At 43.0% G+C, this 14,897-nt stretch overlaps 1 protein-coding gene across 1 annotated transcript; it reads left to right on the forward strand.

Moving 5' to 3' along the window:
• The first annotated feature begins 1,474 nt into the window (after positions 1–1,474).
• LOC146363724 (protein Wnt-2b-A) lies at positions 1,475–12,913 on the forward strand. The gene is made up of 5 exons (XM_084917553.1): positions 1,475–2,236; positions 4,831–5,051; positions 7,425–7,702; positions 8,995–9,259; positions 11,709–12,913. The coding sequence occupies exons 1-5, from the start codon at positions 2,052–2,054 to the stop codon at positions 11,936–11,938; spliced, it is 1,179 nt and encodes a 392-aa protein (XP_084773679.1). The 5' UTR covers positions 1,475–2,051; the 3' UTR covers positions 11,939–12,913.
• The last annotated feature ends 1,984 nt before the right edge of the window (positions 12,914–14,897 follow it).

Below are 14,897 nucleotides of genomic sequence, written 5' to 3' on the forward strand. Positions count from 1 at the left end.
GAGAAAGTCTGTTCCTGCTCCAGCCCCAGGAGGGAAAGCATAACTCAGCCGTGTTTGTGCTTCCCTAATACCTTTTGATTTTGCAGAATATTGTGAGCTAAACTGCAGTGCACAAATATTGCCCAGAGCTTAGCTTCTTTGCCTCACCTCGCGGCCTCTCGCAAACCTGTACCCACTCTGCTCTGTCTGGTCGTGCATGTGCTTCTCTCTGAAAACAAAGACAGTAGCTGCCTGTCTGGCCAGCTCTAAGCAGAAATACAAATGTCTACAAAAGTAGCTTAGCTTTAACACCAGCTTTGGCATAAACACGGGGAACTGTTTTCTCAAGCTTTTGAAGAAGTAACACTTTGCAGCAGCTATTGCTAATTCTAATAGTTTCAATTCCGACAGGGATTTTTCCCGATTTGTTTACGCGTTTGCTAGAATTAATGGGGTCAGCTGAAGCAACTGCGGTATTCCTATTTTCCAACGTCAGAGGCCTACGAATGTTCAGCTCCGGGCTGATGAAAACTGAATTTGTGCATGTCAAAAAGTCAAGAAGTGGTTCTTGAGCTTGTGAAAGATCTCTGGATGCTTCTGAGGTCTTTTTATCTGTCAGGAGTGATTTGAGAGGATGACAGGACAACGGCCAAAACCTGAAGACAACACGAACGCACAAACAAACATGGGAATGAAGGTGAGAGTGGTAAACTCCAGACACAATCTGTGTGTGTGTGTGTGTGTGTGTGTGTGTGTGTGTGTGTGTGTGTGTGTGTGTGTGTGTGTGTATCCAGCGCTGCCTCAGCACTCTCTGACTTACACATGTGGTTCGTATTTAAGCCATAGTGCTGTTCCACTGGACGATTTGGCTCTGTTCTTCTAATCGCACATTCCCTGTTTTTTCTCCTTCTGCTCGGCTTTAAGTGGTGCAGGTTTCATAAATATTTAGGCGTAATATAATAATATGTATAATGACTTCTCTCACTGAACTACTTTATTTATTTATCAGCCTACAACTCATTGTAATTTATAACAATATCTGATAAACGTTTTTTCTGGGCTGGAGGTTTATTTTAGTCTCTTTTATGATCGATCTTTTAAAATGAAGTTTTTGAAAAGGGCAGGAACAGCATAATAAGCAACAGTATACAGAAGAAACAGCACAATACTGGGTCACTAAAATTATTAATGACTGGCACACAATATGTGTTTTTTTAAAGATATATACAAAACATCAAAAAAAATTAGTCTTTGAAGTCGCCTTGAATAAAAAGTAAAATATTTTTAGGATTGAATTATCTGATTTTACAGGGTTGTAAAACAAAGGCGCCATCATTAGTTATAATCATTTCTGTCTGTGGTTACGGATCAGCGGCGCACAATAGGACCCTCTCCACCTCAGCATCATCACCACCCCTCCACCCAACACGTACGCACACACACGCGCGCACCTTTCTCCATCCATCCTTTTTAATATCTCTTTCCTCGTCAAACTCTGTAACCCCTTCTTCTGCCCAATGAGCGAGAGGAGCTATCAGCGCGAACCCTCCCTCATGTCTCTCTCTCTTTCTCTCTCTCCCCCCTCTCTCCCAGCTCGGACACTGTCCACCGTGCACTAATAAAGGAGAGATCCGGTGCAAGCATCCGACCCAGCACACAGCCGACAGAACCGCAGTCTCTCGTCTGAAAACACTTGGCTCCAGCGCTGATGACCCTACTTTTGCCCCTGAACCAAGTTAAAAACAAAACAAACAAACAAAACGAAAACAAGGATAAGTGTTTGTGCGGGAACTAACTACCGACACTTGTTGCTCGCCTCTCCAGGTAAACCTCCAGTTGGCATCCAGAAGCTCTCAGTGGAGAGTCTGGTGCGCACATGGCACCGACAACGCGCTCCTCTCTTTGCTGACAGCCGCGCTACATGAAGCCAAACATTGGATAATGAGGCCTCCATGCTGTACGGCTACTCTCACACCTAACAATATCAAGTGAAGTTTGGAGTTTCTTCTGAGATTTGATTTTTTTGTGGTCTTTTTTGGTACATCTTGGGCTAAAAAAAGTGAGGAAAAGTCATGTTGGGGTTAAACAGGATTCCCAGTCTCCGTGCAGCTCAGATTCAGCGCTGTGGTTCGCCGGCGGGAGCTAGACTCTCACCCCGATCTTCTTCATGCCAGAACGCCGGTGCCAGTTCGAGGATTTATTGCGCGTGTCTGTTGTTGCTGCTGCTTGTGACGCCTCGGGTGGACTCCTCATGGTGGTGAGTCTGCATCCATCACACATACTGGCCTACCTACCTGCTACACTGATTTATTTACTAGAACATCATCATCATTATTACGCTAATGATAATTTAGCATAACAATTTTAAATAATACAATTTAAAATGCCCACAAAATATAACGGATTATTCTAACGAAACTGAAGCTTTAACCCAGCTCTATTTTCTTTCCCTAGAAAACTGTTCAGGGATCCAAAGCGAGACCAACTGTAACTTATGAAGATTATTTTAATCGCTTTTTTTCCGAAAGCAAAAGCAAAAAAGAAACAAAATAAAAAAAAAAAAAAAACTTCATTCCAGCTAATTTTCCAGCAGCGAACAGAAAAGGCGGTTATGAGGGTTTGGATCAGTTAATTTATTATCGCGGACGCACTGTACAGCTGACAGTGCTTCTCTCATCAGAACTGATGGCGACATTTTAATACTCTCTTTTTTCATTTCTTTTCTTTTCTTTTTTTGTTTAGAAAATTTTATGCAGAATCTAAATGTGCTGGGTTGTAATAGTCGCATATGATATCTGCCACCAAAGATTGCGCTTACGACTGATTTTACGAGGTAGTGAGTGTAAAGAAAAACTCTTAATGCGCTTTTCTGTCATCATCCAATTTAATTCCAACGGACTCGAAAATGAGCAAAGAGCACGACAGGACGTTAAAGTAAGAAAAAGAAAATCGTATGCGTTCATGAGTAAGATTCAAACTTCTAAAATGCCTTTTCTTCGTGTCGGTGTGCTGGCCTGCCATGTTGAGTAATAATAATAGAGCGATAAACGTAATTTATGTCGGCTCTGTTGGCTGAGCGCGTGTTCGGCTCAGCTGGAGCCCGCATTGGACAAGGCACAGCAGTCATTAATTCACCAGGTACCACTCACAAACACACATGACTTCACTAAAACACCACCCAAACCAGCCGCGCAGAGCGTAGGCGAACGGGTTAAAACATATCTCACTGCCTGCGCACTAACATAAGTGAAAATGTCCATGCCTGTGAGTGTGTTTACAGGAGAAGTGTCTGTGTGTGGGCAGGCATAGGGATGATGGAATGCCTAATAGTTTGTGTAGATTGAAAGCAGTTATGGGTAGAGGCTTTGACTTGGCATCACTGACTTTGGGTGGGATTCAGTGTGTAGGAGATATACTGCTTCCTCTAACTGTTCCTTATATTTATTCATAGATTTATTTATTTGTTTGTTTTTGGTGGATGGCTGCTGAGAGGTGACATGGACAGATCAGGAGCTGTGCCACCTTAGGGTGGGAGCAAAAATGTTACGGCTGTTGTAGCCACTTCAGAAATGAGCAAAATAATATGTCTAATTTAATAAAATTGCTGTATATGTTCATCCGAAATGAAGACTTTGCTGTATTAATTGGGAGGGGACAATAAAACAGAGATGGTGAGTGTGCGTTGCTGACATTCATCCTTTGTGTGTGCCTCTATCAGAAGTTTAACTTGGGTTCCTTATATGTAACAGAAAAGAAAAGTAATTTCATATTTACTTGTTCTGTTTTCTTTTTCTTTTGCATTAGTAACAAGTTCTGTGTGTGTCATTTAAAATCAGAGCACAGCTCGGTGTCACCATGTCTCCCAGTCGTCTTTCTCTGGTGACCCACAGTGCAGCAAGTTGTTTTAGACCTGTGGATAATGATTTACTATCCTATAAAATCCACAAGTCCTCCTTACGCTCAGAAAGAGGGCGAGAGCGAAGAGAGAAAATTAAGTGTGAATTGCTGCTCTGGCACTTTCCTTTGATGAGCACTCTGTTCTTTTTTTCCTCCCCTCTAATCCCTCTCTGGGGAGTGTAGAGTCTCCAGTCTCCATCCTCTTGCCCGGCCTCATAAAACATGACCACACAGCTACAGGCTCCCTGGCCTCTCCTCACTGAACCGCCAAAGCCTTGTGACTACGAAGCTGCAAGAGGTCTCGCGCTCACGCACACACACCGAGAGGCCTATCACAATTAGAGTTTATTCTGGGCAATCTCAATGCACCATTTATCTTGATAGGACACTGTAAAAGTCTGTTTTATTATGGCGAGGGAGAGAGACTGCAAGAGGCATGCAGGAGAACAGTGAGCAAGATGAGAGCAATCAGGCAGAGGACAGAGAGGAATAAAGTGAGTAAATGGGTTCTTAGTTTGACAGGGTTATTGGAGGCCCCAGACGTCCTGCTCTGATTTGTGACAGCATGATTTCAACTATGTCTTTGGGAAACATTTAAACACACGTACACACACAGGTCTTGTGGGGAGAGGTTAAGTGCTTATTTATTTGGAGAGCGGAGTAAATGGTTTCCACTCCCCTCCTACTCGCAAACCTTAAACTGTTAAGTGTAGTGAACTCTGACTTACAGAGGACTGGAACTGCAGCTCTCCTTTACGCCGCTCACCACCTATAGGTGCGTGTTTCCACTTGTGCCTACATGTTCTCATAAGGGCACCAGGGTTTAGCAATCAGTTACAATATATAATCAATCGCTCTTGCCTGCTGATTTCTGAGTACACATGGCCAAGGGATTGTGGATTCAGTTTGAAATAGCTCTAAATGTGTTTCCCCCCTTTTGTTTGTTTATCGTAGGTATATCGGCGCACTCGGTGCCCGTGTAATCTGTGACAACATCCCCGGCCTGGTGAACAAGCAGCGGCAGCTTTGCCAACGCCACCCTGACATCATGCAGGCAATTGGGGAGGGAACCAAAGAGTGGATCAGAGAGTGCCAGCACCAGTTCAGACACCATCGATGGAACTGCAGCACACTGGACCGTGACCACACTGTCTTTGGACGTGTCCTGCTGAGGAGTAAGTCTGCGTGTGTGTGGAAAGTAAATGTGATGCCAGAGGGAATGGAGGGTGAAGCCAAGCTCTGATTGCGACTATGGGAATCCTCATTTTCACCTTTCTCGTTCAGTTTTTCTTCCTTTTCTTTCACTTCTCTTTGTTGTCTCTTGCTTTTCCTACTTCACGTATGCTAGTACGCCGTGTTTACAGTCAGTAATGGACTGTTGTAATGCTTATGCCTCATCAATAAACACACACACACATCAAGACGTGGAATTGTTGTCATTTAGTTTTTCATCCCCTGCCAGAAATTTCAACTTTGCTGCACAGTCATGCATACACACAGGCACAGTCCCATACATATTTTGCTTCAGTCTTTAAAGGCAGCGGATGTATAATTCATCCTCTTGGAGACCTTTACAAGTGAGAACAATCACCTGGTGATTTAGCATTAAAGATTAAATGATACGTTATTCATAATGCTTTTCTTTTCCAAATGCTTTCTCAGCATTAAAGGACTATTGTTGCATTCTGAATGTAGCATGGGTGCAGCATTGTGTCTACGAGTCACTCGGGAAAGAGTGTCACTGTGATGCTAATCCTTCAAATTATATGCATGGATTATGCTTTTTGTTTCACTTTGTTGCATAGAAGGAAATCCTCCATTAGCAGCTGCTCACTGTTGTGTCGGGGCGCAGGTTGCACGAAAAGATGTTTGTCTCCGCGAACTTGGTTTCTGACATCACTGACTTTCCGTGGCCTGCTACTGCTATCCCAAGCATGTGTGGGGGCTGATGATGCATGGAACAAAAAGTAGCAGATATGGAGATAAAGGCTGCATGTGTGTGTGTGGGGTGGAGAGGAATAAACAGTAATGTAGATGTAAATATTTAGAGAGATATTCTCACTGTCAGACAAACATCGCAGGTTTGAAAGATGACCAGCAGTGCCCTCCTCAGCCCTCTCCCACATACAACCCCGCCCCACCCCCACTGCCCCCATCTCCTCACAGACGAAATGGGACACTCCAGTGAATACAGAGCATGCAGGTTGGATCGCACAAACGCTTAAGGAGCAGGGTGAATGTGAAGTGTCCCACCCTTAGTTAGCTAAAGTGCTGGTATTTTCATTTCGTGAAACTTAATCCTTTGACACATTTTGAGAAGAAGGTCTCGCTTCACTAATGCAGCTAGGTGCTAAAAGCTTGAAATGCAAAAACGCTTCTGATAAATGCAGTCAGCATTACTGTATCCTAGCTTCTTCCAGGTTATCAGACAAATGCAAACATCTTTAAAAGGAGGGCACACACGGTGGTTCAGCTAAAGGTATGAAGTGCAAATCAAACATGAACATGAGAAATAAACCTGAGCGCTTTTCTAGCCTGAGGACGTTGGATCAAAATGCAAATGTGTCAATTAAGGTTTACACTTTCGGGAGCTGAATGTTCTAAGAACAATATAATATATTATAATATCAATATAGGGTCAAAGATGATGCTCACTGAGTCCATCCAACTAATGATTTTTGGATTTTTGTTAAATGCCACTTGTTTTCTCAGGGCGAGATTGTGAAATCATTAGGGCCCTTATCTTTATCGACTTTCATGGCTAATTTCTGTTTAAATGTCCTGACCTGGGCAAACTGACAGACCAAATAGCCAAGTTATTGCTTGTGAAATTCACTAGCAGCCAATTTTAAAAATAGAGATTAACGACCTCATTTCAGTTTCATTTCAGTTTCCCCTGTTTGTTTTCAACTTTGAGCACAGAGACACCAAATAAAAATGGTTTTTATCCCGTCGATAAACTGTCTAAAAATGAAGAAGCTCTTTGCCTCTTGCTGCCATGTTTTTTGGATTATTCATTCCCGGAGGTGCTGCAAAAAGCAACTGTGACCAAACACTATATCTAATTCTCTCTGTGTCTTTGGCCAAACAAAAGATGAGTCATATTCTAAAGAACGAAAGAGACCAGAAAAGAACAGATGAGCAGAGCAATGGTAGATAATGCTGTCATGACATCACCCTGGCGCTGATTAATGGGGTATCACTGTGTCTGTATTCAAACAATTTATGTGAGCAGAGGAGAGCCCCACAGCTAGGATTATTTCCATGATAATATTTAAACAGAGCTGGTGTATACTCTACTTCAAGCCTGATATGCCCTGTCAGCTGCACCTTCAATGTCCTCATACCTAGGCCCTGTCATAGCATTATGTATATTTGTGTATGCATGATAACATGTGGGCTGCAAAGTCTTTGGAACTCAGAGAATCTATTGCATGGCATGATATGAGTAACTGCAGTTTCCGTATTCAGAAACGGATTATGTTATTCTAACCTCTACCCCCACCTAACCTCTGTTTCTCATTTGGCTTTTCTGCTTTTACTCTCAGGCAGCCGTGAAGCAGCATTCGTCTATGCCATCTCCTCAGCAGGAGTAGTCTACGCGCTCACTCGAGCCTGCAGCCAGGGGGAGCTGAGGACGTGCAACTGCGACCCACACAAACGCGGACGAGATAAAGACGACAGAGGAGAATTTGACTGGGGTGGCTGTAGCGATAACATCAACTACGGGATAAAATTTGCCAAAACCTTCATAGATGCCAAAGAGAGAACGGTCCGAGATGCTCGGGCACTCATGAACCTACACAACAACCGCTGTGGCAGAACAGTAAGTGTGTGACTGCTATGCATTAAGAAACATTGAACATAAGGAACCCCTGATGTGGATGTTTCAAGCGTACATTTAACAACATTTAAAAGCAAACAGACACTTTCAGTTTTATATTCCCGAACTGGATAATCATCAGTGGCTTTCACAATTACATTGTTACTGAATCTACATGTGAAAACTATGGTGGCCCTGAAAGGTTAAAACACTGCTGATTAAGAAAACAGGAGCAAAATAGAAAAATGCTGCAGAAGCACAAATAAACATATTAGAAGTTCAATAAAACACAATGGACAAAAAATCTCACAAAAACAACCCAAAGAGGTAACTCAGAACTCGCATGTCAGAATTCAGGAGTGACTTCACTCCCGAGTTAGCGCGTTACAGCGGTAAAGTCTTAAAAGCGAAAACAGGATTTGTTTTGGTTATTAGCAGGACAGAACCAGTCATGTACAGCCAGCAATGCAGCATATTTGCTCTTTTCCACTTAAAAGCACGGCTGCAGCACGTTCATGCATAGAGCCTGGTCAGTGCTCTGTGTGTGGCTTATTTAGCAACTCACAAATACACAACAGTTGCAAGTTTTAGAGTTTTAGTACTGTTTACATTCACTTGGACTGTTGGGACTTAGGGTTGGTGGGGGTGTTCCAGATTAAGATTGACATCTTATATAATCTGGAAGAGCACAACAACAAATCAATACTTGTATAACATTTACACACAGTCTTATTAGAGTCTAGTGAATAAAACACACGTTACCCTGCATTTCTTTTCCTCCCTCACTACTCCAAGCATTCTGTCTCAGTGCGATCCTTCACATGTTTTGGTTTTTGTGCAGCTTTTTCGTCACATTAATGTCTGTCAAAAACACTTCCATTGTGTTTTGTATGTTTTTGCTGCTTTTTTCTTAAATTGCAGTGTGGTTGACCTCTCAGGGCCACCGTAGAAACCATCTAGGCAGAGATGAAAAAGGTGTTGTCTTCATATGTTAATTCTAATCCGATGTGAATCGGATTCATTACAAAATTCAGTAGAACATCTCTTTCTGGAAATGGCATCCTGCCCCATGGTAATTTGCTGATGCAGTGACATTGGGAAATTCAATAAAAAATCCACATGTCACAAGCTAATTAACTCAAAACCTGAGCTGACAAAGCTAAAACTAGACATTGGGTGTAGTAAGAGGTGCATTTAATGAGGAAATATGTCATAATTTGCATAAAAGAAAATAAAAATAAAAAATCCTGCAGTGGTGCTGCATTCTGAGAATTTGCAAAATCTCCTTCACTTAGGCGGTGAAGCGCTTCATGAAGCTGGAGTGTAAATGTCACGGAGTGAGCGGCTCTTGTACGCTACGGACATGCTGGAATGCTATGTCAGACTTCAGGAAGACGGGTGACTACCTGAGGAGAAAATACAACGGGGCTATCGAGGTGATGATGAATCAAGATGGGACAGGTCTCACTGTAGCTAACAAGGACTTCAGGAAGCCTACCAAAAATGACCTGGTGTACTTTGAGAGCTCCCCGGATTACTGCCTGCAAGACAAAGCAGCAGGTAAGACGGCAGAACTGAAAGACAGGGAAGCATTTTCTCATGGATGTTGATGGATTGCCCCGACTGTGTTATGTTTTAGTGGTGTTATGTGTATGCTGTGTGTATACTCATGCATGACTAGTGTGTTTGTGTGTGTCCATGTGTGTGTGTGTGTAATGGTAGTCAGATAACACAGCCTGTGTGATGTCTGTGGAAGCTAATATCCTTGTACCCTGGGGAAACAGCCGTTGACGGCCGTGACCACCTGACCTCTGTCAGTCTCTGTCAACGCACACACACATATACACATGACCCCATGGTCCGGGGACGTCTTCATCAACCTTTGCACAATGCACCTGATCGTTTATGTTCGTTTCTGATTGGCTCTTTGATGGATGCATTACTATCAGACAGTTTTTGGGGCACTGACATCAATGCCCGCATCACTGAGAAGCTCTTCCCAGTTCTCCCTCACCCTTGCTCCCTTTGTCTGCCTTTTCCTTTGCCCCTCATCTGTCCTCCCCCTCTTTCTCACCTTCCCAGTGGAATCCACAGCCTAGGGACACAAGCAGCTAATTTAATTTCTGTCTGTCACAGTCTCTCTCCCTCTCTGTCTGTCTGAACTAAGCATAGCTGGAGGCCAAAGTGGGCCTCAGAGTGTGAGAGCCTGTCTGTCTGTCACGCTCCACTGTCCATTTAACCCGCACACACACACCCATACACACACATAGGGTGGCTTCAAAGGGAGCAGTGGCTTGGGAAAGGCAGTGTAACTATAGGCCACTCTACCAACACCGCATAGTTGTGTGTGTGGGTTTGTTGTTCTACGGGCAGCTTGTTGTGATAGGTAGCAGTTCAAACAGGGAGCTTCTCACACCAAACATGAGCGCTAATCTCGTTTGGGGTGACTTTCACATAAGACACAGACGATATGAAACGGCAATGGCCACACCGAGCGCTACGATACATTCACTATTGGTGGCCAACATGTTGCACTGATCAAACTTCTGACTTCTGTTGCAGAAATGTAAAAAAAGATTATTATTTGTATTACAGTGATTGCAAAGGCAAGGATAAACGTGTTTATGGGACGTACTTGAAGATGGTGAATTTTTAAAAAAAGTAAATCGTTGTACTTACATATTTCTGTTTTTAGCAGCCTTTCATTAACACCACAGAGTACCTATCTTCTGATCCTATATTCGTATATTATTGTATTTAATTTTTGTTTTATAATCCAGACATTCAGCTCTGCCTCTTTGTTGCGCAGCCACGTTTCTAATAAAGTTTTTGGTTGCTTGATAAACAAGACAAAGATATTTATCAGATGTTCAACACATTGGATCCAGGTGTGCTCCTGCAGGGCTGACGTTACCTGCTTGCCTCCATGTTTATCCTTGTGCCAGTTGTTGCCAATTTAGAATCACTTCATACCTTCTATGGCACAATTTTCATCTTCTTTATACTTCCCAAAGACAGTTTGCTTTGGCAGGTGATTGGTCAGCCATCGGGAGACGTGACCTAACTGCTGCATGCTCTTCCTAATGTTTTTCCCCGTTGTCTCTGGGTCTCGTTATGTCTTGCCACCTGATGCCAAGTATCTGGCGAGAGGGCTGCTGGGTGTGCTAAACTTTGTGTGCTTGAGAAATTTTTCTTTTAAAAAAAAAACAAAACAAGATGCTAAAGGTTTAATTTTATGTTTGCAATATATTTAAAAACAATCTGGATAAGAGTCATGTTTACCACTGTGTTATTTCACCTCTTCTTCTAGCAACACTGTAACTGTTTGGGAGCTAAGTAGACTGCTGCAGATCTAAAATGTTTTCCTATTCTTGTTAGATATAGGATTTCAGCCACTCAATGGTTAGGGGCCTCCTTTGCATCATTTTATAATGCGCTGAATGTTTTCTGCACTGCAGGCAGCCTGGTGGAGCCGTGCTGCAGTAATACATGCAGGATGTGGTTTGCTGTTGTCTTCCTGAAATAAGCAAGTCATTGCCTGAAAAAGACTTAATTTGGACAGCAGCCTATGTTACTCAAAAACCTGCATGCAATATTCTTTTATATATATATATTTTACAAGCTCTAAATTCTGTATTCATTAAAAAAACATACACAATGTCTTAACTTTTTAGGGAATTAGGTTTTACTTTTGCTGACAGCTACTAAGTTACTACTAACAAAAGGAGCCAATGCGTAAATGCAGCCATGTTGCGACCAGATGAATTTCAGATATGAAAATAGGAGGGGAAGGCCAAACAGTGTAGATAAGGATGACTGAGTCCGTTGAATTATGATCAATCTAAATAATTCAGAACACTTTTAGTGTACATTTTATGCACAAGTTTAGATCTGTAAATCATCAGTGTGACTCTGATCTATATCTGACTACAGCCTTGTGTTTAGAGCTGAGTAAGTAGCAGAGAAGTGAAACGGGACCAGTAAATTCTGCTTTGCCATTCTGCTGCAGGCTCCCTGGGCACAGCCGGACGGGTCTGCAATAAGACATCGCGCGGCACAGACGGCTGCGAGGTCATGTGCTGTGGGCGTGGCTACGACACCACGAGAGTCAAGCAAATCACCAAGTGCGAGTGCAAGTTCAAGTGGTGCTGCTCTGTGGAGTGTAAGGACTGTGAGGAAGCTGTAGACATACACACATGCAAGGCTCCCAAACGAGCTGAATGGCTGGACCAGACCTGAGGACACGCCCCCTACGCTCCCTGCAATGCAACCCCGCCCCTTTCCCCTGTGCAGGATATCCCGTGGAACACGGCATTCTGGGAAAGTTTGTCCAAAAGTGCTCTGCATCTCCGCCTTCCCCTTTCCCGCAACCTCGGCTCAATGCATGGCTTTTCTACCCGTCTCTGTGAAAGCACTAGAATTCAGTACCCGTCAATATGAATTAATACCCATTAGCCCCTGTTTGTGAACGGCCCTGTGACTGAACTGCTGGGATCAGATGAACAGTGATACCACCTTTGGGGTTCAGGTGGGTTAGGCTTTCACTGAAGACTCAGTTCTTGGGTTGAAATGGTTTGCTGCTTTCATGATGCTTTAAAGACTAATTTTGACATTAACTGAGCCTTCAGACATATCCAGTATTATTACAACAACATCATATACTCACATAACGTTGCTTCATTTTGGGGGAAACACACTTTTACCTAAAAAAGAAAACGAAAAAAAGAATACTAGGTTGGACTTGGTAAGTGCAATTTGAGTGGACATCTGAGTGTAAGTTTGGCTGTGTGCGGCCAAACAGTCCAAACAGAGGACTAATAGACGACAGAGAAACAGACATTGTGTTATTGGAACTTTGAATGCGACTGCAAAAACAAAAAAAAGAAGAAGAAGGAAAAAAAGCTGTTTAAAGCGATTTATTTAAGCTGTAAAGTGTTGTTTGGTTTCTCTTTCGAGGAAGACGCTGCACTACATTGGCTGACAAAAGGAGAGAGAAGAGCACTCCCATTACTGTGATTATCTGGTGTACTCCAGTTTTCAGCATGCTGCTGAGAAGAAGATGAAGAAAACCAAACCTTGATGGCTGTTCAGTCACACCAAACCATAACATCAGACAGATTTCACTTCTTTGCTCTTCATCTTGCTTGTATAACATTGTGTATATTGCCTTATCTAAGCAGATGTTCATATGAAATATATGGTGCATTAGTCTGACACTGGAATCCTGGTTTTTTGTTCAGATGAGCATATTGAGGCTGCAGAGCCAGTCTGTGTGACAGTGAGTAAACATTACATGCTGTCATAACGTGCCATGTTATTGCCATCACACGCACACAAGCACGCACGCACACGCACGCACGCACACACACACACGCACACACACACACACACACTTACTACCATGAGCTGAGAGACACTGGAGCACTAATAATACAATATATGCCAGTACAAAGGCTGATTCTGTGTGGGTTGGGGAGGGTGTGTGATATCAGTCAAGGGGAGGGAAGTGTTTGATTAAAGGCCCAGCTTAAACCCCAACCCCTGCTGGCCCTATCCCACCCTTCGCTATGTGGAATTCCAGGTGGGTCCCAGGCTAATGACTAGATGGCTGTAATTACCCGGGGCTGTTGATAGCTGGTGATTGGACATGGTTGTGCCACAGAGGACCTAGTGTGGGCTCCTGCTGGGACCACATTTAATCAAAGGCTTCTTGGCCGGCTTATCAAAGGGAATACTTTTCCAGCAATCTTCTTTGCTTCAGCCCCCTCAGCTCCCCAGACTCTCTGTCCAGTTCAGTCTCAGTTATATTAGAGAGTCCAGAGACTCCTGATAAGATGTACGGGATATCAAGAACAAAAAGTAGTGTGCATGTGTATGCTTTTGGAAGATCTGACAGATAAAGCTTTAAACTGCTGCTTCTTCACCACAGCTAAAATTTGTCTTATTACAATTTTTTGATGCAAGTTGTAATACTTGAAGCTGTTTCAGAAACCATCCGTTCTTCTCCTCAGCCTGGAGAGATCATCTCTGGGCTCTCTGCATCTGCAGGCTGTGGTCTGGAGACCACAGTGGTCTTTTAATAGCCATGGGAGGCCAATATCATTAGATAAGATAAGCTTTATTGTCCCTTAGGGTAATTTTATCAAGCCATTCCAGTCACTGAGACTATTCTAGTGCCAGCGTCCGGTGGCAGAGTCTATCTGTGTCCTGGATGCCAGGCTGAGAGCATTCCAGTTCAAGAGTATGACAGGCAAACCATTACTCTTTGCTGCTGGCAGGCAGCAGGAAGAGAAGAGGGAGGCTGTACTAACTGAGGGGACAAATAAAGCATCAAACAACACAGAGGGTTTAAAGCATACATCATTTTCTTGGTCAGCTTAGATCCTTTCCTGTTTGGTTATTGGCGCAGTAGGTTAGGATTACTCACTAAATTAATTGCTGCATTTAGGATTTTTTTTAATTGGGTAGCTTAACTAACACAAACAGATGCAGAATAGCCAAAGTAAACAAACCAAAAGTAGGACACAATTTTGTAAAGATCCGTCACATTTTAGAGACTGCACTGCTCATCTCGAGGAAAGTTTTTTGGAGGTGGTTGGTTTTCCAGTACAGCAAGGAATTATTTCATGATTACTGACATTACAGGTGTGCCAGCGTGTTCTGACTTCCAAATAAAGAAGCCCCTCCTTTCCCCCTGTTGTAGCAGCGCTTGCCATATTTCCAGTTCTCAGCAATTAACTTAGTGGGCTATTATCAAAATCAATACAAACAATGGCCAAAGCTGTAACATAAAATCTAGGCTGTAGTAAATCAAAGTTATCCGTTAATCCCGTAAGGCCAAGTAGCCTGACTTGGATCACTGCTTTGAGAGGAGCTTTGTGGTAAAGTCACAAGGTACAAGCGCTGCTCAGATGGAGCTAGATTTTCTGCATTTTCTCTTTAAAAAGTAGAGAGCTTTCAAACTGGTATAATGGAAAATGCTGCTGTAAGTGTCTTTGGATTTTTTCTCACATTTTCTAAATTTTGTAAGTGTTTTTTCATTTTAAACACTTGCTCTATATTTTCTCTGTCTTGCTCTCTAAACTCCTCCTGTGTCTCAGTACTGACAGTTAAAAAGATTTATAAACCTTATGCCCCGGCTGTAATGCGTGTCAGTCTGAGCTCTGGGAGCCAAATGACAACAACTCTGAGAATAGAG

Source organism: Perissodus microlepis, chromosome 20, assembly GCF_051167445.1.
Source record: "Perissodus microlepis isolate ML-2025 ecotype Zambia chromosome 20, ASM5116744v1, whole genome shotgun sequence".
Taxonomy (NCBI): Eukaryota; Metazoa; Chordata; class Actinopteri; order Cichliformes; family Cichlidae; genus Perissodus; species Perissodus microlepis.